The sequence below is a fragment of the Oncorhynchus gorbuscha genome, linkage group LG07 (genome assembly GCF_021184085.1).
Source record: "Oncorhynchus gorbuscha isolate QuinsamMale2020 ecotype Even-year linkage group LG07, OgorEven_v1.0, whole genome shotgun sequence".
Lineage (NCBI taxonomy): Eukaryota > Metazoa > Chordata > Actinopteri > Salmoniformes > Salmonidae > Oncorhynchus > Oncorhynchus gorbuscha.
The window spans coordinates 58,867,195-58,893,366 of record NC_060179.1 but is presented as its reverse complement, the minus strand read 5'-3'; the positions used below and the strand labels follow the sequence as shown (position 1 = coordinate 58,893,366).

The following is a 26,172-nucleotide window of genomic DNA, read 5'->3' as shown; positions in this document are numbered from 1 at the left end:
CCCACTCATTCAAGGGTTTCTTCATTTTTACTATTTTCTACATTGCAGAATAATAGTGAAGACATCAAAACTATAAAATTACAAATATGGAATCATGTAGTAACCAAAAAGGTGTTAAACAAATCCAAATGTATTTTATATTTAAGATTTTTCAAATCGACGATGACAGCTTTGCACACTCTTGGCATTCTCTCAACCATCTTCAACCAGCTAAATATAAAGAAAACCCCCTGACTGAGTAGGTGTGGCCAAACATTTGACCGGTACTGTATATAGGGCAGCAAATGGGGAATAATGATAGGCTACATTTTCCACCTAAAACGGGGTTGGTGGTGTGGATGTGGGAGGAAAAAATCTCAGACTGGCTCAAAGAGGAGACGTTGTCCTTTTTGCTGGGGATTCCAAGTTGTCAGATCACCAAACGACTCTAGTGAGAAAGACTGTTCGCTGCTCACGTTCCGTCATAAAAAAAATAAATTAAGACTAAACATGGTATTCTACTCCCTCCACTCGTGCTCTGAGCCCCTGGTGTTTAAGAAAAGAATATTGGACCCAATCCGTATGTTTGACACCTCTGTTCTAATGCATTCACATGGGAGCTAGCTCTCAGTAAGCTAGAAGAGCTCAGTAAGCTAGAAGAGCTCAGTAAGCTAGAAGAGGCCTATTCCGGGATCATTATTTTTATTTCACAGACGGGTTGTGGCATTTGGAGAAAGCTTATCAGGTCAAGAGGAGGTCAAGAGGAGCCATGAACATGTGTCTTGAAATGTCCCCATCAAGGCCTCCCGAGGAGCGCAAGGGTCTAAGGCACTGCATTGCAGTGCTAGAGGTGTCACTACAGACCCGGGTTTGATCCCGGGCTGCTACACAATCGCCCGTGATCAGGAGTCCCATAAGGCGGCACACAATTGGCCCAGCGTTGTCTGGGATAGGGGAGGGTTTGGATGGGGGGGGCTTTATTTGGCTCATCTCGCTCTAGCGACTCCTTGTGGAGGGCTGGACGCCTGCAGGCTGACCTTGGTTGTCAGGTGAACAGTATTTCCTCTGTGGGCAGGTGGGTGTTAAGAAGCGCGGCTTAGCAGGTTATGTTTCGGAGGACACGTGACTCAACCTTTACCCCCTGAGCCCGTTGGGGAGTTGCAGCAGTGAGACAAGATCGGGGCTTCTCTCCCCTGGGGGATAGAGGGAGAGGAAGGCAGAGCCTGGCACTATTTCCAGAAACTGGCAGTCTCTATCAAAAGGATGAGACTAAATATGAATAATGAGAGAGAGAGAGAGAGAGAGAGAGAGAGAGAGAGAGAGAGAGAGAGAGAGAGAGAGAGAGAGAGAGAGAGAGAGAGAGAGAGAGAGAGAGAGAGAGAGAGAGAGAGAGAGAGAGAGAGAGAGAGAGAGAGAGAGAGAGAGAGAGAGAGAGAGAGAGAGAGAGAGATATTATATTCAGAAAACATTGATGAGAGAGATGAGTTACACCATGCCAATCCTTAATTCTGCTAACAGTCTCTTATGGTAAGGCTTGTCACATAACTATAGGAGGATGCTTCAGTATTAGATTGTGTTCTATTTCCAACATAAGTGGATAAGCTAAATTCCAGAGGCTGCTAAATAGTGTCAGCAGCACTATTTCAGCACTGAAAACAACATAGATCAGCTGTGTATTGCTTCTTCTCCTGTGCATTTTGCTCAAAGAAGTTGAATAACAAATCTAAAGGAGGGAAATTAGCATGAAAAACTCCTCTCATTTCAATCGATGCATAAAATATCTGCACTTACTTTAATGAGCAGCAATAAAAGTTGCCACGCAGCGCGGCAGAGAGAAGAAGAGATGAGAAGAGAGCATCCTGATTGATGTTGCACATTAGAGAGTGGTAGCCTCCTTAACCGAGCAAACATCACAGCCTCCTCATTGTCCTCTCTTCCCTTCCTTCCTTCCTGTCCTCTCTTTTTTTTCCTCTCGATCCTTTCCTCCTGCTCTCAATTTTTTTCTCTCTGTCTGTCTGACTCTCTCTCTCCCTCTCTCTCAGAACTCCCTGGCGAAGTTCTCTCAGAACTCCCTCTCCCTTCTCCTCTCCTCTAATCTCCTCTCCTCTAATCTCCTCTCCATCCCTGAAGAGCTTTCGCTCTCTGAGAATATCTCTCCTCTCCTGACCTGGAGTGGGTGATAAAAGCTCTGAAATAAACCCTGACATAAATAAAAAAATAACACGCCCGCTCAAACACAGGTACCAGTTAGTCTGCAGCTCTACAATTAACATTCCCCATTTCTCACCATCACACGTTTTTCCCTAAATTCCAACACCATATCTCCTCCGCTCCATATTCAGCAGAGAATGCACCACCTGAGAGCAACAAAAATGGAGATGTCTAACATTCTCCTCTCTGCAATTGTGTGAGAGGAATCTTGCCCTCATTAAGTCCTAGCTGCTAATGAATGCTCTGGCCCCATCACTCTCTGAAGGACCATATTAGCAGGCCACTCATTGGATATTCTGCACAGCACTCATCTGGCAGGTCAGTGACACCACCACCCAGCACCTGACCTCTAATGTGTGAGGGGGGTTCACAGATGAGCCAGCTTTCAATCAAATGCCTGTTTCAGGTAGTAGTGCTTGTGTAATGAGTCACCTTTCCCGAGATCTTAAAGTGGAACTGACAGTGTTTTGACTACTTTGCAGATATGAAACAAACAGAAAATCAGAATATCAGTTAAAATGATCCAAATGCCAGTTTATGCTAGAGGTTTTAAAAATAGGTTCCATTTGACAATTCTATGACATACAGTAAGACATTGTTGGCAGAATATATGGATGCAGTTCAATATAATTCACCAATATGTCTTGGTAGTCCCAAAAATATTGCTATCAGGTTATAAATCACAGCTGGCCATTGTTTGCTGTCTCCACCCATTCGGATGCACTGTGGCCAAAAACGGGTGAACGTAACTAAGGCTGGGAATGTCAATACAATCAAACTAGCAATACAATCAGACCATCTATTTATGTAGCTCTTAATTTAGCAAGCTAAAAACACGGAGCTCTCACATTAGCTAGCTACCTGCTGGGAGGATTTCATGTCATTGGAGGAGAGTGAGTGACCAACTTTTTCCCCTCATATTGTTTTTTCAGGGGCTACAGCTAGATGCAGGTGTCATTTGGTTAGCTAGCAATAAATATGAATCACTTTGCTAGCTAACTTAAACGACTGTTATCCAGTTAGCATATTGCTTGCGTGTATGAATTCACTCTGGCTATCTACTCCAATTTCAAAGCACAGAATAACTGATGAATTTAAGAAAGGGCAACACGCGCTGAATATGACCGGTGTCAGTAGCTAAACGTATGCAAAAGAGCGCAACAGCAAGCTACGAACGCTCTAGATAACATGGAAACAGCCTAACCAGCTCTGTTAGGTGCGAGTAAAATGGTCAGAGTGAGCATATAGTATGCTTACTTGTTCTCTCATTTGTGTCTGGAAGTAGCTTCAAAGGGGGAGACACCCTGGACCCAAACTGTTACAGACCTATATCCATCCTGCCCTGCCTATCTAAGGTCTTCGAAAGCCAAGTCAACAAACAGGTCACTGACCATCTCGAATCCCACCATACCTTCTCCGCTGTGCAATCTGGTTTCCGAGCCGGTCACGGGTGCACCTCAGCCACGCTCAAGGTACTAAACGATATCATAACCGCCATCGATAAAAGACAGTACTGTGCAGCCGTCTTCATCGACCTTGCCAAGGCTTTTGACTCGGTCAATCACCATATTCTTATCGGCAGACTCAGTAGCCTCGGTTTTTCAGATGACTTTCTTGCCTGGTTCACCAATTACTTTGCAGACAGAGTTCAGTGTGTCAAATCGGAGGGCATGATGTCCGGTCCTCTGGAAGTCTCTATGGGGGTGCCACAGGGTTCAATCCTCGGGCCGACTCTTTTTTCTGTATATATCAATGATGTTGCTCTTTCTGCGGGCGATTCCCTGATCCACCTCTACGCAGACGACACCATTCTATATACTTCCGGCCCGTCCTTGGACACTGTGCTATCTAACCTCCAAACGAGCTTCAATGCCATACAACACTCCTTCCGTGGCCTCCAACTGCTCTTAAACGCTAGTAAAACCAAATGCATGCTTTTCAACCGTTCGCTGCCTGCACCCGCATCACCACCCTGGATGGTTCCAACCTTGAATATGTGGACACCTATAAGTACCTAGGTGTCTGGCTAGACTGTAAACTCTCCTTCCAGACTCATATCAAACATCTCCAATCGAAAATCAAATCAAGAGTCGGATTTCTATTCCTTAACAAAGCCTCCTTCACTCACGCCGCCAAACTTACCCTAGTAAAACTGACTATCCTACCGATCCTTGACTTCGGCGATGTCATCTACAAAATTGCTTCCAACACTCTACTCAGCAAACTGGATGCAGTTTATCACTGTGCCATCTGTTTTGTCACTAAAGCACCTTATACCACCCACCACTGCAACTTGTACACTCTAGTCGGCTGGCCCTCGCTACATATTCATCACCAGACCCACTGGCTCCAGGTCATCTACAAGTCCATGCTAGGTAAAGCTCCGCCTTATCTCAGTTCACTGGTCACGATGGCAACACCCATCCGTAGCACGCGCTCCAGCAGGTGTATCTCACTGATCATCCCTAAAGCCAACACCTCATTTGGCCACCTTTCGTTCCAGTTCTCTGCTGCCTGTGACTGGAACGAATTGCAAAAATCGCTGAAGTTGGAGACTTATCTCCCTCACCAACTTCAAACATCTGCTATCTGAGCAGCTAACCGATCGCTGCAGCTGTACATAGTCTATCGGCAAATAGCCCACCCATTTTTACCTACCTCATCCCCATACTGTTTTTATTTATTTACTTTTCTGCTCTTTTGCACACCAATATCTCTACCTGTACATGACCATCTGATCATTTATCACTCCAGTGTTAATCTGCAAAATTGTAATTATTCGCCTACCTCATGCCTTTTGCACACAATGTATATAGACTCCACTTTTTCTCTTCCTATTGTGTTATTGACTTGTTAATTTTTTACTCCATGTGTAACTCTGTGTTGTCTGCTCACACTGCTATGCTTTATCTTGGCCAGGTCGCAGTTGCAAATGAGAACTTGTTCTCAACTAGCCTACCTGGTTAAATAAAGGTGGAATAAAAAAATAAATAAATAAATAAAAAGCTAGCTAGCAAGCTAGCCAACATTAGCAAGTTAGCTTGTGTACTTGACTACCGTTGTGAGGAATGCTCTGATCAACCCTTGTCCTTAGCCAGTGCATCCAGTGTCAATCGGGCAGTGTACGCTCAGAGAGCGAAAAGCTCTGAATTTACAAATGAGCACACTCTGACACTGGAGGCAATGTATAAACGCACCCTTAGCTAGTTGTTAATCAGATGTACTTGGCAGTTATCAAATCGGCGAGCAGGCAAGTTCCCATTCAGTTGTCAAAACGTGGGTTGGGACAAGCATGCATTGGCAGGCAAGATACAGCAGCAGGCTACTATTCCCCATCATTTATCAGTGCAATTTTGACAGCCAACTAGCTGAACTAGTTTGAGAGGGTTTATCCCTCGTTAGAGTTTAGCTCATCTCTCTCTCTGGCGAGCTTTAGTTGTTGATCTTGTTGTTGTTGATGTGCATAACTGAGGGAGAGAGAGAATACCTTTTCACGGTTGTTTGATCAATAGGACTGTAAAGTTCCCAAATGCAAAAATCCATTCCGGTGTATTTTGTGGCTTTTGGCAAATGTGTTCTAATGATCTAAAGTCCCACTGTTGCTACTAACTATAAACACAGTCCAGTTCAAAGTGAATGATGGCAGGCCAGTGTGGCAAATGGCATATTCGCATAAAGGCCTACTGTACTTCTGATTGGCTGTGGCGCACCGGTCTGCGTATTAGGTTTTATGTACCGCAACGTACATTAATTGCCCAAACGCACGGCCGCTTTCCCACTCTACATTGCTGAGGAATTTTCACAAATGCCTAACTATACGTCATTCCCAAACATTCTAATAATTTATGAAAATGACCATATCTAAGTGCTCGCTTGTAAGAAAATATAAAACAAATGTGTAATTCTTCCCTGGGGGTGTATATGAACAGATTTGAGTCAGATTTCATGTTGCTAAAAGGCTGTCAGCTCCACTTTTAAGCTTGTGTTATAGCTGCCAGAGCTATATGTCTCAGCTCAGTGGGCTAACACAAACAGGTCACATGCACAAACAGATTATGTCCTTTATTAGCATCATTGGAGGCTCTATACTATGTATTGAGGCAGAGGAGGAGGCGGAAGGTGACTGATTGGGTTGACGCTTGTGTGTCATAGAAATGAATAAAGAAAGATAGGATCTGTGTGGTTTGTTGTGTGTGTGTGTTGACATCGTAGGAGGCTCTTCCTGTTTGTTGTTAATGTCTTTGTCTCCGTGACGACGCTAACGAAGCTTCTAAGATTCTTGGGGGAGGATGTTTTGGTCAGGCGTCACGCAGCCCCAATTTTTTTATCATGCGGTCTGATGGTACAGTATGTTGTTGTTCTATCAAATTTGATTCATTCCAAGTCTGATTCATCTGCATCTTGGAGATGAGTGTTTTAACAGCAGTGGGAGTTTTTGGCAGTGAGGGACTCATCATAATTCTCAGAATAAAAAGTAAGAGCTATTTAGAAGAAAACATCTGTCAGTATGACAACACAACTACATGAAAGTAGAAAATGTCCTTTGGCAGTAAACCTCTCACTCCCACCTCTACCCCCTCTGATCGCTCTGAAAAGGTATTTTCCCACCTTTTAAACAATTTCTCTGTTGTAACTCATGATATTCGAAACTCCATAGCTAGTCTGGGTAAAAGGAGTATAGGAAATGTACACACATACGTTGTCGATCATATGTGCTGAGAATGAACAGTAAACACAACAATATCATTTAAAACCGTCTGCTACTATACTGATTGATATCATTATATCAATCATTATCATATTATCACATCATATTTACAAAAACAATCCTCCAATGCCATGAAAACACATTTAAGGTCATCACCAACTGGAATTAACTCGGGGCTTGGTGAGGTAATGAGGATAGAAATAAAAGATTTGGGATTTCGTCTTTGTCTAAAGCAATTACTTCTATTCAGGACTGTTCCGGCCGTGGCTGAATGTCGAATCATCCCCACTGACTGACATACGGATGCGGGAAATTAAAATGACTGTCTTCAACCAATCAAAGCCTCTAAGTTGAATTGGAATGCTTTCTGGAATTTGCATGCATAGCTGGCTGTCAATCTATCTGCTCTCTGGGCTGTAGCGGAACATAATCAATCAAGGTGGAATTATAGTATCTCCTCATAAGTGACAGGAATTTTCAATCCGGCTATACAGAGTGCTGAGCTGTAGTATTCTCTATGGGCTTCCTAGCTTGGCTAAATATGTGTGACACATCTCAAAGACTGGTATAATGTGACAGGGGTGTACTGTACGGACTTCTCTTTTGGGACACTAGCTGAATAAGAAACAGGCTAGTCAATAAATACAGTAGTTGTGACAGGCCTTGTATTATTTTCTACTTTAGATCACAGAATACAGTTTATTTTTTATTTTTTATGGGAGGCTTGTAAGTGTATGACGTCACCAACAGGCTCTTGAACAGCTTCTATCCCCAAGCAATACGATAAATAGGTAACAAAATAGCTACAATGGAACAAGTTTTCCTTGTATCTTTACTGACCGTTTATGTCAGTATTTGCAGGATTCCCTATCCACACACACTGGGCCCTACACACTCACTGGGCCCTACACACTCACTGGGCCCTACACACTCACACACGCTGTCACTCCAACACACACACACAAACAGTCACTCCGTCATTTGCTCACTCACACATGATATGCACATACATTTATACTGACTCTACACACCCGCACAACCACTCACATGCAAGCTGCTGCTACTCTGTTTATCTTACATCCTCTTGCCCTATAGATATCTACCTCCATCTCTCCAGTATCCCTGTACATGTAAATATGGTATTGGATCTGATTTTTAAATATTTATATAGTATAGTATAGTATAGTATAGTATAGTATAGTATAGTATAGTATAGTATAGTATAGTATAGTATATATAGTATAGTGTGCTTACTTACTTATTTATATTATTAATTCTTCTTATTCTTGTTTCTCATGTTTTTCTAGTAATACATTTTTTTTAAATGATTGCATTGTTGGGTATTGAGTTTGCAAGAAAGGACTTTCACTGTACTTGTGCACGTGAAACGGAAACCTGAAACTGTAGGGAGCAGAAAGACAAGAGCAGCTCTGATATGCTCCGGTTTCTGGAGATATGTTCCAAAAAAAACTACATTCGAACTACAGCGTTTACACATATGCCATTTAGAAGGCGCTCTCATCCAGAGTGTCAGCGTACGTTTTCATCCGTTTTTTTGTTATACTGATCCCGTGGGAATCCAACCCACAACTGTGGAGCTGCAAGCGCCGTGCTCTACCGACTGAGTTACACAGGACCACTAAAGATGGAGACTGAAGATCAGTGGCAAACTGAATTTTTGATGGATACCTACTTTGATGTATTGCATATCATAGTAGCTACATCAACAGAAAATATCTACTGCCATAGCATGGCTTAATGTCACCGTTACCATTCACAGAACACAAACAGACTTTTACAATTCTATTTGATCAAAAAAACTGACTATACAGGGAATAAGGTGCCCTTTCGGAGACAGTCTAGGACAAAACAACAAGAGCAAAGGAATTGAAAGAGGCATCTTGGTTGTCCAGACAGATGGCAGAGGAGACAGGAGTGTCTGTCTCTCAGAACGATAAAGTCCAGATAGAGAGAGAGAGAGAAGCCCAGTAGGATTCAGAGCCAGCACAGATAACACTGACTACTGAACAGATGGCTACTCACCCCTCCGAATACACCTGTCCTGTCCTGTCCTCCTCACACAGATACAGGAAGTGGAAGGCTTTTAAGGTGTCACGCAACGCAAGGCATAAAAATGGATGGGCACCAACATAAATATCTGTCGACCGGCTGGCAGGTTGCCAGGGACACTGCAGGTTGGACAAGGTCCTTGAAGGTTAAATACTGACTGGATGTGAATGGGTGTGACTTGGTGTTCTACAGGAGTAAATTAAAGATTGGTATAGCGGCTAAGTATGTAAATCCAATCCATTAGTATGTGTGTGAATGTTGTTGCTATTGAGTGACTCGGTGGACCCATGAAATAGAAATGAGTGGGTCCACACACACACACACACACACACACACACACACACACACACACACACACACACACACACACACACACACACACACACACACACACACACACACACACACACACACACACACACACACACACACACACACACACACACACACACACACACTTTGTACAAGAATAAGACAGAGTTAGCCTATATATAATTTAGTCTTTGTGCTCTGGGTAAAGGCTATGCTTGAACTCCTTTGAGGTGGACCCAGTGTTGTGGTAAACCCTAACAGACAGATGTGAAGCTTCCAGCCCCTTTGACCTCTGCTATATAGTCCCCAGGGAAACAACAACACACAAACCCACAAACTGCCCGTAATTAACGACTAAACACACAACACACACGCTGTAATTAACTAGCTGAACAGACGCCTGCTTATTCAACATCAGCCCTGAAAACTAAATCAGGACTCAAAAATAACCTTTTTCCTCCGATTTTGGTCCAAAGCTGTTACCCACAACGAGAAGAAATCAACTGAGAGGTCAGGGCCTCTCTCTCTGAGAGAGAGAGAGAGAGGGGGGGAGCGAGAGAAAATGACAGACAGGAGGAGAGGGACTGCATGACAAAAAGAGAGCTAAACTGAGACAGAAATACAACTACACCATAGAACTACTGTAGCTGTAACAAGACCTAGTTTGCTTGTGTATATTTTTCGCAAGCTAGCCCAGGAGATCTGTTATATTCTAAGTGCTAAGATTCCAATCTGGAAATTTTGTAACAATGACTACCCATTGTTACAAAACTCTGGCTTTTGCTAAACCATGCCCCATGATGCCTCACAAATATACAGCTAAGGATGGAAGCAGAGGAAGCATCATCTGTGATGTTGGTAGAGAGAATATAAAAACAAAAAAAGAATACCAGATATATAATGTAGCAGCGATTCACATTACTCATGTTTCGAGAGAGAGAGAGAGAGAGAGAGAGAGAGAGAGAGAGAGAGAGAGAGAGAGAGAGAGAGAGAGAGAGAGAGAGAGAGAGAGAGAGAGAGAGAGAGAGAGAGAGAGAGAGAGAGAGAGAGAGAGAGAGAGAGAGAGAGAGAGAGAGAGAGAGAGAGAGAGAGAGAGAGAGAGAGAGAGAGAGAGAGAGAGAGAGAGAGAGAGAGAGAGAGAGAGAGAGAGAGAGAGAGAGAGAGAGAGAGAGAGAGAGAGAGAGAGAGAGAGAGAGAGAGAGAGAGAGAGAGAGAGAGAGAGAGAGAGAGAGAGAGAGAGAGAGAGAGAGAGAGAGAGAGAGAGAGAGAGAGAGAGAGAGAGAGAGAGAGAGAGAGAGAGAGAGAGAGAGAGAGAGAGAGAGAGAGAGAGAGAGAGAGAGAGAGAGAGAGAGAGAGAGAGAGAGAGAGAGAGAGAGAGAGAGAGAGAGAGAGAGAGAGAGAGAGAGAGAGAGAGAGAGAGAGAGAGAGAGAGAGAGAGAGAGAGAGAGAGAGAGAGAGAGAGAGAGAGAGAGAGAGAGAGAGAGAGAGAGAGAGAGAGAGAGAGAGAGAGAGAGAGAGAGAGAGAGAGAGAGAGAGAGAGAGAGAGAGAGAGAGAGAGAGAGAGAGAGAGAGAGAGAGAGAGAGAGAGAGAGAGAGAGAGAGAGAGAGAGAGAGAGAGAGAGAGAGAGAGAGAGAGAGAGAGAGAGAGAGAGAGAGAGAGAGAGAGAGAGAGAGAGAGAGAGAGAGAGAGAGGGAGAGAGAGAGAGAGAGAGAGAGAGAGAGAGAGAGAGAGAGAGAGAGAGAGAGAGAGAGAGAGAGAGAGAGAGAGAGAGAGAGAGAGAGAGGGAGAGAGAGAGAGAGAGAGAGAGAGAGAGAGAGAGAGAGAGAGAGAGAGAGAGAGAGAGAGAGAGAGAGAGAGAGAGAGAGAGAGAGAGAGAGAGAGAGAGAGAGAGAGAGAGAGAGGAGAGAGAGAGAGAGTGAGAGAGAGAGAGAGAGAGAGAGAGAGAGAGATTGTATATAGTCCGACCCCCGGGGACCATAACACACTGAGACACAAAAAAGGAGCAAAGACACAGAAACTGCAAATTTTATGTAAACAACAAATCATCATTCTCTCATTAAAACAACAGAGGCAAAGCAGAGAATATTCACAGATGGAACAGGATAGGTTGAAAAATACATTTGAATCCCTCTCTCCATTCCTCGTGAGGACGAGAGATGTTGATTTATTGGAGTATCACCCAATGCAGTTCTGGTCCAGCTCCAACCCTCCCTTCAGCCCCACAGAGTACAGGGTTTATGGGCAGGCAACAGACCAGATGTCAGCCAAACCCAGGGACAAATGTGTCCTGTGTAAATCTGCAGAGCCGCAATTACATGTTCCTCATCGGATGTGATGAACATGGATTCAAGAAGTATTGACTCTGTGGAAACAGATGATATACATCTCCTAATGTACAATAATTTATATAGCTTTTCCCATCCACTCTTCTACTGTACTGCTACCGTCCAAAGGGGACCAGAAATCATGACGACGGAAGAAGACGTGGCGGTTGGCTGTTGGCTGACTTCATGCAGTAAAAGCTTCTAATATAACAGATGCAAAGTATATGAACAAACTGAGAAAAGAGGGTTCCTCAAGGGTTCTTTGGGAAGGGTAATGGTTCTAAGTGGAACCGTAATGATTTTGAGGCCTTCAATGGTTTTTTGCAGTTCAGAAAAAGTTAGTGATAGTGATTAGTGATGACTAAAATGTAGGTGGCAGAGGCTCATTTGAATATTTTTGTATTTCTTTTGTGCCACCGTGAGTTCCAGTGTCATTCCAGTTGATGTAATATGTTGTGTCATTATGGCCAGTGGCGGTGTCTTGTGAAAGACTTTTGTTTCATTTAGAACCATGGCAGAGGGACAGTGTGCGCAGTATGGGTGAGGCTGGGTAGTTCCAATAGAATGCATGGCCTTTTGGGTTAGAGAGACGAGGTGTGTCTGAACTTTTGACTGGTCTGTACGTAAATTTGATATTCCATTATATTGGAAATATATATATATATATATATATATATATATATATATATATATATATATATATATATATATATATATAGAGAGAGAGAGAGATGGTTTGTTAGAAATCATTTACATAAGTATTCAGATCCTTTACTCAGTACCTTGTTGAAGCACCTTTGGCAGCAATTACAGCATCAACTCATCTCAAGCTCTGTCAGATTGGATGGGGAAAGTTGCTGCCCAGCTATTTTCAGGACTCTCCAGAGATGTTCGATCGGGTTCAAGTTTGAGCTCTGGTTGGGCTCCAGGAGGTCCTGAACGCTCTGGAGCAGGTTTTCATCAAGGATCTCTCTGTACTTTGCTCCTTTCATCTTTGCCTCGATCCTGACTGGTCTCCTGGTCCCTGCCGCTAAACAAATTCCCCACATCTTGATGCTGCCACCACCATGCTTCACCATAGGGTTGTTGCCAGGTTTCCTCCAGACGTGACGCTTGGCATTCAGGACAAAGAGTTTGATCTTGGTTTCATCAGACCACAGAATCTTGTTACTCATGATCTGAGATTCTTTATGTGGCTTTTGGCAAACTCCAAGCTAGCTGTCATGTGTCTTTTACTGAGGAGTGGCTTCCGTCTGGCCACTCTACCATAAAGGCCTGATTGGTGGAGTGTTGCAGAGATAGTTGTCCTTCTGGAAGGTTCTCCCATCTCCACAGAGGAACTCTGGAGCTCTGTCAGAGTGACCACCGGGTTCTTGGTCACCTCCCTGACTATGGCCCTTCTCCCCCGATTGCTCAGTTTGACCGTGCTTCCAAACTTCTTCCATTTAAGTATTAATGAGGACACTGTGTTCTTGGGGACCTTCAATGCTGCAGACAGTTTTTGGTACACTTCCACAGATCTGTGCCTCGACACAATCCTGTCTCGGAGCTCTACAGACAATTCTGAATAATTATGTAAATAAGTTATTTCTGTTTTTTGGGGGGGTTTTGCAAAAATGTCTTACATCTTGTTTTCACTTTATCAATATGGGGTATTGTGTGTAGATTGCTGAGCTTTTTTAAATTTTTAAAATAAATTTTCGAATAAGGCTGTAACTAAACAAAATGTGGAAAAAGTCAAGGGGTCTGAATCCATTCCGAAGGCACTGTATATAGAAATATGTGTGTATCAGCTACAGTATACATTTAGCAAGACAAAAGAGTGGGAGGAGATGGACACACACATAATATATATATATATATATATATATATATACACAACTCTTATTTTCTATTTTTGTATTTTATTTAATGTCATATCTGATGTTGTTGTTGCCTATTAATGTTTTATATGTGGACCCCAGGAAGAGTAGCTGCTGCATGTGCAGTAGCTAATAATCAACTAAACTAAACTAAACACTCAGCCGCGCGCATATACCCACTCTCTCTCACACACACACACACACACACATTGCAACTTCTAGAAGTGACATATCCCTAGTGTGTGTTAAATGGAAGGTAAATGGAGGAGAATGAATCACAACAGGACAGTCTACAGTGATGCATACTAATCAGTATTTAACCCACAGGGAAACACAGGGCCTAGCTAATGACATCCATCTTGAGGAGGTGTGTGTGTGTGTGTGTGTCCTCCGTGGGTGTATGTAGATGGCTGGGTCATGATTTCCACCCCACGCTCTAAGCCAGGTAGACGGCAAAATCGCTGTTTTTCTGTGCATTTTCTATTTCCTTTACCCCAATTTTCTTGACACCAAACAAAGATGTACACCGATAATAATGTATATAACTTGGCAGAGGTACAGTGTGCGCAGTATGGGGGAGGCTGGGTAGTTCCAATAGAACGCAAGGCCTTTTGGGTTAGAGAGGGAAACTGTCCGGGGTGAAGAGAGAGAGAAAGAGAGTCAAATCAAAATCAAATCAGCGTTTATTGGTCACGTACACAGTTTAGCGGATGTTATAGCGAGTGCAGCAAAATGCTTGTGTTACTGTGTGTGTGTGCGCGTGTGTGCGCGTGAGTACATGTGTGCGTGCGTGCGCGTGCGTGTGTGTGTGTGAGAGAGAGGAGAGAGTGGCCGTACCTGCGTTCTAAACCGTAAGCATTTTGGGTACGCGAAAATAGAAAGCTTTTATAGCATGTGAAATTGTAAAAATGTTGCATACTTTCAATGCCATTAGTACACAGCATGTAGTACTAGGCAGGGCAGATATGGGCCACACGGAGAAAGAGGTTAAGAGGGAATGAGAGAGGAAAGCAGAGGAGATGTATGTATCATTGTTGACTCAGCAGAAGGAGTCTGGTCAGTGTATGGAGGGATGGTGATTGGTGGATAAGGGGTTGGATAGAGGTATATGGATACGCTATATAAGGGTCAGAGGTTAGATAGAGTTGGATCGATAAGGGTTATATAGATATAGAAAGTGTTGATATAGAAAGTGTTGTACTGTACCTTTGGGCTGGCCGCGACCCAACGTGACGAACCCGGAAGAGATGAAAGTATGAAGGTCGTGACCCCCACTGCTGCGGATGCTCTCCTTCCCGTATTGGAAACCTGCAAGAGCCAATCACAGAGTCAGAAACCTGGTGTAAATCTATAGGCACATCAAGGAGGAGTCTGCCAAAGACTGCTTACTTGTAAAGTTTCTCTTTATGTTCACCGAAGAACAGCAGACACTTCCCATTACTTTGATTATCACTGTTGCTATCAGAACCCCTTGATCATTCTCTCTTTAAACTAGAAAATGGAAGAAAACTAATAAAAATCCATAGGAAAGACAACTCTGAACCCAATCATGCTTCACTTACCAGAGGTTGCCATAGCTGCAGATGTCTTAGGCTTACTGTACTGTATTATCCTCCCATTCTATTACCATTGTAATTGTGTTGTGAGCAGTCTCACACACACGTACACGTACACACACACACACAACATCATACCCAATCCTTCCTGTCTAACCTTTATCATGGTTGGGCCATGTTTCTGACCCTAGATGACAACCTGTGAATCCAAATGACCTGTTCAAAGCCAATCCCAATCCCCTTCTCCTGATTCTTTTCCCAACGTATTAAGGTGAGATAGCGTGAAGCACCGCCACGGAAAAGGCTATGCATTACAAACGGATTGTCCTTGATAAAAGGATACGTGACTTTCACCTCCAATGAGTACCTATGCACCTATGCACGTATGCATGTGACAGATGTAGGAGATAGAGAGGTACCTTCGACACGTGATAACTTTTTTTGTACCTTCTCGAGTTCCCGGCTCTATATAGCAAAAGAATGTTAATAATCAGATAATTTCATTATGGAATGAGAGGGAGAGATGTGGTGTTGTGAAGCTCGGAGAGACTGGCAAGGTTATTCAACTCCAAGGGCGATTAAGCTTTACCACAGTGAGACAGGCGGGGGTAATTGACATGGTGTAGTGGTTTTACAGCGTTGTCAGTTCCCTATCTACTGTGTAGGGGACATGGTGGCATGCACGTCATCTGTATCGTGTACTGTATGTACTTCTCTCTCTCTCTCTCTCAACCTCCCATGCACGGTAAGCGCTCAGCCTTTGTAACAACCAATCTACCAATTCTGTACTGTGCAATACTTATTCTTCATGTCAGAATTGTTGCTTCTAATTAACAAGAAGTAACTGTACGATGCTACACTTAAAGGTCTTCATAAAAGGAATTACACCCTCGCACCTGCCTCGACACCCACATACCTCTCACATACACACACGACCACACGCACACATGAGCAGATGCAAGCTCTGACACACAACACAGGTGCACACAGGAGGTGGTTTATACAAACCATGTTGACACAGTCAGCATAGAAATACCCCTCTTTAAACGGAGGAGATGATAATAATATAATATATGCCATTTAGCAGACGCTTTTATCCAAAGCGACTTACAGTCATGTGTGCATACATTCTACGTATGGGTGGTCCCGGGGATCGAACCCACTACCCTGGCGTTACAAGCGCCATGCTCTACCAACTGAGCTACAGAAGGACCCTTGATTACCAAGCCCACAGGGAGGGAGAGCGGGAGGGAGGTCAGTGAGGAGATGTAATAGCCGTGCAGTTCTGGGATTAATTGTTGGAAGATTAGAAAAACAGAAAATGTCGAGAGAAAAAAAAGTGCAGACTGGAACTGATTATGAAAAGTGCCAATCGGCGAACTATATCTTAATTAAACTAATGAAATCATAGTTTAGTAATCCAGGCAAAAATCATGCATGCTGTGCTGCCAATCTCTCCGAGGCAATAGACACACACAAACACACACATATGCAGAGAGTGAGACTAACACCCATACTCGTGCAGAAATACACACACAGTCTCACAAATACCCAAATACACACACACATACACATACACACAAACGTGCACACACACACACACACACACACACACACACACACACACACACACACACACACACACACACACACACACACACACACACACACACACACACACACACACACACACACACACACACACACACACACACACACACACACACACACACACACACACACACACACACAGCACAAAAGGGCTGTGGGAAATGTCCAAAAGTCATATCAAAACAAGGTTACGTAAAAAGCGAGAAGATGAAATGGTTGTCATTTGTATATAGTCACCATTAGCTGTTTGTGCATCAGAGTCATCGTTGGACTTTGACTGTCAGAGAAACTGTGGTTGTTGTTGAGTCACAAATAGGACGTTAAGGATATGGATCCTGGAGTATAAACAGATGTTCTGCACACTACAATAAACATAACTTCCTCTATTCATTATGGACTTAATTCACCTTTTTTTTATAGCAACAACCAACATACAGTAACAAAATGTGTGTTTGCAGTGTAATGTAAATGTTTTTCCCCGTGAGAGCTATATGGGTCCAAAAATAATTATTCATTCATTTTCTCTCGCTTCGTTTCTTTACTTCAAACCCAGAAGTACGTTTAACGTCAAATCCACTCAAGCCTCTAAACTGAACAACTGTCAAGGACTTTTCCTTGTTGTGGCTGCAGGGTGTGTGATGTTAACTCTCAGACCTAAAAACAGGTTTCCAAGCTTACAACTCAAGCAGAGTGGATGACAATATAAATAGCATGGTGTCCTATTCTGCTGTCTGCACAGTTTGCTCCGGGATCTGTTTTTAAAATGCCCGGACGGCGGGACAGGTTTTCTAGCAATTTACCAAGGATACCTGTGACATAACCGGCCTGCATTTTTTGGAATGGATCTAAAGCTATGCTAAGAAAATCATCTGTTGTTTTTTTTGGCAAAGTGGGTTTTCTTGTTGTGATGTGGAAAACCACGGCATTCCATTTTAGGATCAGAGGGGGATGTCATTTCATCTCTTGGCTCAGTTGGAGAGGGTCCTCTTAGGCTTCTCCAGACCTTAGGCTTTAGCTATACCTGGTTACCGAGGACTCTGGGACATTCTGATTTAAGAGACCTGAGGGGCTTGTCTTGGAAGGGGTTTCTTTAATTTATTCATTTATTTGTGTCTTTCTTTCATTCGGTTTCTTTCTTTCTTTCCATTCTCCATGTTCTGTCTATCTAACTGTGTCATCCTTAGCGGGGACATCTCTCATAGAAAGAAATCCTCTAGTCAGGAGCACAACAGCACGGTATTATACTGGAGTCGCATTTTGCCACACATGAATATGCAATTTCACTGCGAGTGAGTGGTTTCTATCTCTCTCTCTCCCTGTGCTGCTGTACAACCGATCCTGATCCTGTTAGAATGGCAACTCCCAATTTATACCCACACATTACCCATGTCATCTCTTCGGCCTGTCACTGCCTTTCATGTCCAAGACCACAGGACTTCCTGGTCCACAGTGTAGGGCGAGCTGGGCTGGGATGGGATAAGCTAGCCTACATGATGAGCTATGTTCACTTGCTAACACTAACAACGATTGTGTGCAGGAAGGCAGGCAGACAGAGACACAACCCGACAGGCAGACAGAAAGGCACAGAGAGAGCGAGATGCTTGACCTCCGCTGAGTATGACTTCCCACAAGGTCATCCAGTTGGGTGGGTGCTTTCCCCCTGTGCCTTGCACGGCTCGGTGGGCATTAGGACCAGATTGATACAGTGAGTCAGGGGGACAGACAGGGCCGCTGCCTGGGAGCAGACTGGGGTCGACAGACCGGCAGGGTCGACAGGCCGGGGACGACATGGCCCGCAATGCTCTGCAACCTAAATGAGCTGGTCCGAAACCTGACACACTTGTTTGTCTAGCCTGCACATCTGTTTGTCTGTCCTGCTGTGTGTCTCTGCGTGTCTTTTGTCCATACGAGTGGATTTTTAAGTCTTTCTCTGTCTGTCTGTCTGTCTGTCTGTCTGTCTGTCTGTCTGTCTGTCTGTCTGTCTGTCTGTCTGTCTGTCTGTCTGTCTGTCTGTCTGTCTGTCTGTCTGTCTGTCTGTCTGTCTGTCTGTCTGTCTGTCTGTCTGTCTGTCTGTCTGTCTGTCTGTCTGTCTGTCTGTCTGTCTGTCTGTCTGTCTGTCTGTCCGTCCTCCCTTTCTCTTGTTGTGTTGAGGTACAGAAGTATGGGTTTCTGGATACGGCCACAGTCTCTTCCTCTCTGCACTCGTTTTCTGTCTTACTGAGTATCTCTCAAACACCTTTCTCTTTTAGTCTTTCTCTCCCTCTCGCTCAACTCAGTCCTGCCTCACACTCACAGTAAACATGAGACAGGTTTGTGGTTGCAGGACTGTATGTCTTCAGAGATCCCAGAACCGAGATGTACTCCCCCTGTCAGCGTTGTTCTGTTCCCACTTCCCGGCTGTGTGGTTGAATCCCATTCCCATGCGTGCCGACGCGGTCATGGTCTCGCTGCGGTCTGTGTTTCAGTGTGTCATCCTTGGCTGACTCACCCGCTGAACCACTCAGCGTCCACCATTTCCACCCTGCCACAGACGGCCCGGCCCTGTTCCCTCACCAGCCACAATGATTGCCAGGTCGCAATTGTAAATGAGAACTTGTTCTCAACTTGCCTACCTGGTTAAATAAAGGTGAAATAAAAATAAATAAAAATGATCTACACTAACAGGGCCTCTGTCTGTCTTTCTTCCTCTCTCTACTGTCTCTATCCCTCTCTTCCTCTGTCTACTGTCTCTATCCCTCTCTTTCTCCCTCTACTGTCTCTATCCCTCTCTTCCTCTGTCTACTGTCTCTATCCCTCTCTTTCTCCCTCTACTGTCTCTATCCCTCCCTTTCTCCCTCTACTGTCTCTATCCCTCTCTTCCTCTCTCTACTGTCTCTATCCCTCTCTTCCTCTCTACTGTCTCTCTCCCTCTCTTTCTCTCTCTCCCTCTTGTTCTCACTCTTGCACAAATCGGATGATTATGGGATGTTAACACAGGAGATTACACCATTGACAGGGAGCGCAGCATGCCGTAGACACACAATGTGTGCACTCGTACACAAAGAATGAGTCCACTGACACATATAAGTTCAGTAACAGTCTCATGCAGATGATTAAGCAGGTCAAAGTCATGAAGGATAATGATGATGCACCAACACATTCACACACTTTACACAGTATTCTCATACCACTACACCATTTTTGTCTTTGATGATATGTACCCAAAACAGTCTAATATATGTACCAAACTATAAAGGTAACGTACCGTGGTTGGACTTGGACTGGTGGACAGGGGTGTAGTGGTTCTTGGAGGAGGTTTGTTGAGGAGTGTTGTCTTTGGGAGAGCCGTTCATCGCTGCAAAGTTCTCACAGTCGTACTGAGATATGGGAATGGGCCCCTGCTGCCTCAGGATGTCTGCAAGGGCCCTGGGGACACACAGAGAGAGAACTTTGAATATTTTGGGCACCAACTGTTACTGTTACTACTATTTAGCTAACTTCTCCAAGCAGCTACACTAAACTTCAAGGTGAGTGAGTGTTCTTGGCACTGGAAGGTTACAGAGAATCCTTCATAAAACAGAAGAAACAGACACAGAGTTGTGTTTATGAGAAGCCGTTCTAATTAGGTTGAACGGTAGTGTTTTTCAGGCCGACGCCAGGTGCGTATGGAGGTATGTTACCCTCGGGGACGAGGAGGAGAGGGAAGAGAGGGAACAGAAAAACTCAACAGCATCATGAAAGAAAATAACAACAATATTCAATTGTTTTTCTGGCAGCACTTCGGAAGAGGAGGAAATCAAATGATTTATGCATTGATGCGGTTGCTCCAAGCCTTGTGCATGACAAATATCTCTACAGCATAACCTTTGCTGCTCTATAAATATGGTTCCTGTTTTTTAGTTATTTCACAACTGTGTTTTTCAGTTAGGTACTTTAACATTGGATGTGCTGTTGTGCAGATGTGTTAAGCAATTATTATTATTATTTTTAAATTGAACCTTTACTTAACTTGGCAAGTCAGTTAAGAAAAAAATGATTAGTTACAATGACAGCCTACCCAGGGCCGATTGTGTGCTGCCCTATGGGACTCCCAATCACAGCTGGATGTGATGCAGCCTGGATTCAAACCAGGGACCGCAGTGACGCCTCTTGCACTGAGATGCAGTGCGTCAGACCGCTGCGCCACTCGGGAGCCTATTATAATGATAACTTTGACCTTAACGTGATACATTATTCACTGTCTCGAGTTTAGTCCTGGGTTGAGTCATGCATGTATGAAAGGACCATGCGTCATTGAGGGAGAGTACAATGTTTGTCAGCGGTCGCTCATCGATGTCTTCTCTCCAAAATGTGTTGTCCACCCGTCTGTGGTAACTGTAATGTGGCAAAGCCCAAAGGGAGCCGGGAAACAGCTGAGAAGACACACATAACTACAAACAGCTACTTGGTGGAAATATCCAACATAATGCTGATTAACCCATGTCAGTTCACCACTGCAGGCTATGAATCCACACACCACCACTACCACCGAGAAAGTGTTGGTATGATAGGTGGTATGGAAGTGGGGGGGGGGGCTTGAATAGAAGTTATATTTAAAATTCTATTGTCGATAACAGTCAACTGATAACAAATTGGTTTGACTTGACAAAGGCCTTGACATTATTTATTAATTCAATTTTACCCCTTTTTCTCCCCAATTTCATGGTATCCAATTGTTTTAGTAGCTTACTATCCTGTCTCATCACTACAACTCCCGTACGGGCTCAGGAAAGACAAAGTTTGAAAGTCACACGTCCTCCAATACACAACCCAAACAAGCCACACTGCTTCTTAACACAGCGCACATCCAAACCAATGTGTTGGAGGAAACACCATGCACCTGGCAACCTTGGTTAGCGTGCACTGCGCCCGGACCGCCACAGGAGTCGCTGGTGCACGATGAGACAAGGATATCCCTACCGGCCAAACCCTCCCTAACCCGGACGACGCTAGGCCAAGTGTGCGTCGCCCCACGGACCTCCCGGTCGCAGCCGGTTGCGACAGAGCCTTGGCGTGAACCCAGGGTCTCTGGTGGCACAGCCTGCGCTGCAGTACAGCGCCCTTAACCTCTGCGACACCCGGGAGGCCCAGCCTTGACATTTTACGAGGGAAATGTGCATAGACATTGCTGTGTGTCTGGATTTATCCGTTTCCATTTTAAGGGATGATGCATCATCAGTGCTCTCCGTATTATTACATCGGGTTTGTAATTATTCGCCCACCTCCTCATGCCTTTTGCACACAATGTACATAGACTCCCCTTTTTTTCCTATTGTGTTATTGACTTGTTAATTGTTTACTCTATGTGTAACTCTGTGTTGTCTGTTCACACTGCTATGCTTTATCTTGGCCAGGTTGCAGTTGCAAATGAGAACTTGTTCTCAACTAGCCTACCTGGTTAGATGAAGGTGAAATAAAAAATATAAAAAAATATAAAAAAATGATGCAGAAACCAGATTCATCACAACACCTGCAATGAAACATGCTCAAAGGAGACATCAAAAATGCATCAGTAGGATCAGTAGGATCAGCCAACAAGTCTGCCTATCCAAATCATTTAGATGTTTCGCTTTGAACACCTCTGCAAAATAAATGTATCTACTAAAACAATTGGATACCATGAAGGGTAGCCTAGTGGTTAGAGTGCTGGACTAGTAACCGAAAGGTTGCAAGTTCAAATCCTGAGCTGACAAGGTACAAATCTGTTGTTCTGCCCCTGAACAGGCAGTTAACCAACTGTTCCAAGGCTGTCATTGAAAATAAGGTTTTTTTCTTTAACTGACTTGCCTAGTAAAATAAAGGTAAAATTAAAATTTTAAAAAATGTGGCTTTCATGTGTACACTACTGTATTAATGGCATTCTGGCATTTAACCTCAATTCTGTATAATCCAATCGAATATAATTTTGGAAAAAAAATATGCACCATTTGAACTATGAGTGGGTGATAGGGTGATTTTTATAAGCAGTGTCAGACTGTATTGGCAGGACATATCTCTCTCTACCTGGTTAAAAGTCCAATATTTTTTCATATAAAAGAGTTTAATTCCAAAATGCAATATATCCATTTTCAGAAATGTTGGTAAATTGACATGAATTAAAAACACATCTTGTGTATTATTATTATTATTATTATAGATAGAGCTACTCTTTTTTTCATCTTACCAAATCCACCCCTAACGTCCAAACTCCAATAGAAAAGTACCCCTATTGGGTTTTTAAAAAAAAGCTACATATAATGAAGTATCAATATATAAATAGATAACTTTCAACCACATTGTGCCAATATCACATAGCAGATTTTTGTATCCAGAAGGTTAACAGTGTATGCAATGTGTGTTTTATTTTGGTAATTTAAGCAACTTTTGCAACAATCGCAAATAATTTGCTGTTCAATTATGGATTGGTTGAATGCTTATTGGCTGAGTGACAAAGCTCACTGTTTACAGCGTCCGTAGGTTTGCAGTGTTTCCCTTGGCTGGGGATCGGATCAAAGAACCCTACAAAGGAGTTCTTTATAGAATGTTTAGGGGTGCCACATATGGAGCAAGCAGAACCAGAGCCATATATAGTGGGGTCTGAAATGATTGACTCTATTGACTCTACAAACATGAGCAATGACTGTTTAAAACAAATATTCAAATACTGAGCTATATTGTGTGCTCAAAAGAATTGGGATATTTTAATATTTTATACTAATACAATCCCCCAGAGAAACAGATTTGTTTTTTCTTAAAAAGGTATGGGTCAAAATAAAGAAAGTAGTCCAAAATGTAGTATTTGGTCCCATATTCCTAGTATGCAATGACTACATCAAGCTTGTGACTCTACAAAATGTGTTTCAAATTCTTTAGTGCCCAATAGAAATGAATGGCAATTATTATAAAGGAATGGTAATTAAGTATTATCCGTTATCATAGTAGCATCCACATGAATGTAGAAGTGTTTAGAAACATATTATATTCTTATTTACAATAAACGTGACTCCAAAATGACACAATACATGATTTACCATTCATTTCTATTGGGCACAAATCTAATCTTAAGCACATCTAAATCACATCTAAAGTTAACGTTTGAAAAGTATTAGAACAGCCACAATTCATACACATAGAATGGGACCCATTCATGTCAGATATAACAACTGACACGTGACACCTCACAGTAGGCTGAACTATGACCTCTGACCCTTAATTGCCATGGAGTAAAATAGTCAGTCTACTGTACAACTGTTCCAGATGCGGCTAGTGTTCTTAGTTCAAGGGTTAGATCTCTTGGTGTACTGGCTTAGACAACTGGGGGTTGTGGATACGCCCCATATTAGCTCGGACATGTTATACGGAAAACTGAAGATTTCAATTGACAGATTGATAATCCATAATATATTTGAAACTGCATGCGAACATGATTTCATTACAGAATAATATGTTTAACGACATTGACATTTTTGTCTCAAGACATTATAGACCAGATCATGTTGCGGCACACATACGAGCGGGCTTTGCACCCAAGCAGGCGTTCATTAATTCAGTCATTCTGACTTACCTATGGATATTCATTTCCTGAGGAGGCTCTGTGGCTTTGTCGTAGGCAACTTTAGCCGAAACTCCCACCACTAAAATAAATGCTATGATCCCACAGGTGATGTACACCGCAGTGTTCGTCTGGTCCATGCTCGGGTCAAAAGGCTGTCCCGTCGAGGCTGGCGACGGGGGGGGCGTTTTCACCCAGTCCGGCGTGTTGTAGTTTTTACAACTTGACTGATCCACTCGTTTTTCTTTTTCCTGGCAGCAGAACCGCAGGAAGCAGGACCCGCAGCAGTAGCGGTGAACCGTGTTGTTACACGCAAACTCTCTGTCAAATTGTCCGCTCACGTCGTAGTAACCCGTGCACATATCGTAGTCCTTGGTCGTGTTCTTCTGCGGCGCAGCGGTGGGGACCGCCGCCGTGATGTTGGCTTCTTTTGCCTTGGGAGTCCTCTTGGTCTCCGTCTTCACTTTCTTGCCTCCCGTGGCGGCGCAGAAAACGCTCAGGGGATCCAGGTATATGAGGAGCAGCAAAAGGTGCCGTATCCCCATGGTGTGTCTAACCTGTCAATTCACTTCTGACGCGACGCTTGTGTTCTTTTCTGACTTGGTACTTATAGTGAATGTGACAGGGCTCTTAGTCTGTCAAGGCTGTCGCAACCCTGGCATGCGCCACTCGCGTTGGTCCCCTCAGTATCGATACTGTTACCATACTGGGTAGAAGAGTGAGTTAAGTTGATCATTAATAGCAGAGCTTCTGCAACCCATTGCGCTCTGATAGGACAGTCGAGAACCGGGGACTCTGTGCTTTCCGCCGGGTTGGAGGTTCTGAAATCGGCCGGGTGTCGCTGTCCAATGTCCTGATTTCTATGGCGCGCCTTAGGTCGAGCTGTCTTTAAACAGTAGGGTTTGTGCGCACATCTTGCTGTGGTGAAAGTTGCGCTGTAGAGGAAACAAGCAAAACGCTTAATTAGCCATTATCCGCACGTCAAGGGTGGCGCATTAAGTCTACCAACTATTCAGCCACGCGATGGAAAACACTCATTTATTCCGATAAACGTTTTTTTTTTCACAACCTTTCGTGAAGTATTTGACATTCTGGGTTTATCATATCGGCTGCATGCAGTCAATACGTGCTTGTTTAAATCCCTTTCAATGCGCAGACGTTGCAACTGGAAATATCCAAATGCATACAACAGAGTAGAACCAATATGTACAAAACTGTTTTAATTGCAGCCAAATATTTGTTTTTACACAGGCTATTCGTTGGCGATATTTTACTATTTCAATATATTAGACTGCTTAAAAGTAAGGTATTTCATTTTACCTTACAGGAAAAAGCACAACGCAATGTAATGTAGATATCTGCATATGAAGCTAAGGCACAAGCAATAGGTCAAAGTTAAAGTTTTGGTGATAAAACCTACCTCTATCAAGATTGCCGTTGACTTGCTTGCTCTCTGTCTGGCGCGGAGAGAGTGAATAGAATATCAGAGCTCAGCAAGAGACCACTTTCCACTTCTCCCCTCCCTCCCCGTCTCTCTTTTTTCCTCCTCCCTCCCATCCTTCGTCTCCCTCTCAAGGCGTCCACATCCATAGGTTCTGCTTGCTTCTAGCAGAACTCAGCTATGCGAAGCAACCATCTGTGCTCTCATACTCCCTAAAGACCTTTGCTTGAAAAACGAGAAATAAGCGGCAATATTACTGTGACTAGCTACCATAGTCACAACATAGCCAGAAACACGGGATAAATTTTTTGATTTAGATGTCAGCGTTATTTGATTCTAATTAATTTTGGAGTTGAATTTCCTTTTAATAAGTCACCAGAACTGACCTTCTCACAGTCATTCATTATAGATTCTGTGAGTTTTGCCTATTAGTGAAACACTGAGAAAACACGTAAGACTGTGTGTGTGTGTGTGTGTGTGTGTGTGTGTGTGTGTGTGTGTGTGTGTGTGTGTGTGTGTGTGTGTGTGTGTGTGTGTGTGTGTGTGTG

At 43.5% G+C, this 26,172-nt stretch overlaps 1 protein-coding gene across 4 annotated transcripts in view; it reads right to left on the bottom strand.

Annotated features, from left to right (window-relative positions):
* The window catches only part of LOC124040115 (protein shisa-6-like), a 68,881-nt gene extending 43,179 nt beyond the window's left edge, over nucleotides 1-25,702 (bottom strand). For all 4 annotated transcript variants that reach the window (XM_046356962.1, XM_046356964.1, XM_046356965.1 and 1 more), the window contains exons 1-4: nucleotides 25,604-25,702; nucleotides 24,196-25,118; nucleotides 19,879-20,039; nucleotides 14,674-14,775 (exon numbers count right to left, since the gene is read on the bottom strand). In XM_046356962.1, coding sequence (XP_046212918.1) covers nucleotides 14,674-14,775; nucleotides 19,879-20,039; nucleotides 24,196-24,728 — 796 coding nt within the window. In that variant the 5' untranslated portion in view covers nucleotides 24,729-25,118; nucleotides 25,604-25,702. The remainder of the gene's footprint in view (nucleotides 1-14,673; nucleotides 14,776-19,878; nucleotides 20,040-24,195; nucleotides 25,119-25,603) is intronic.
* Nucleotides 25,703-26,172: the final 470 nt, after the last annotated feature.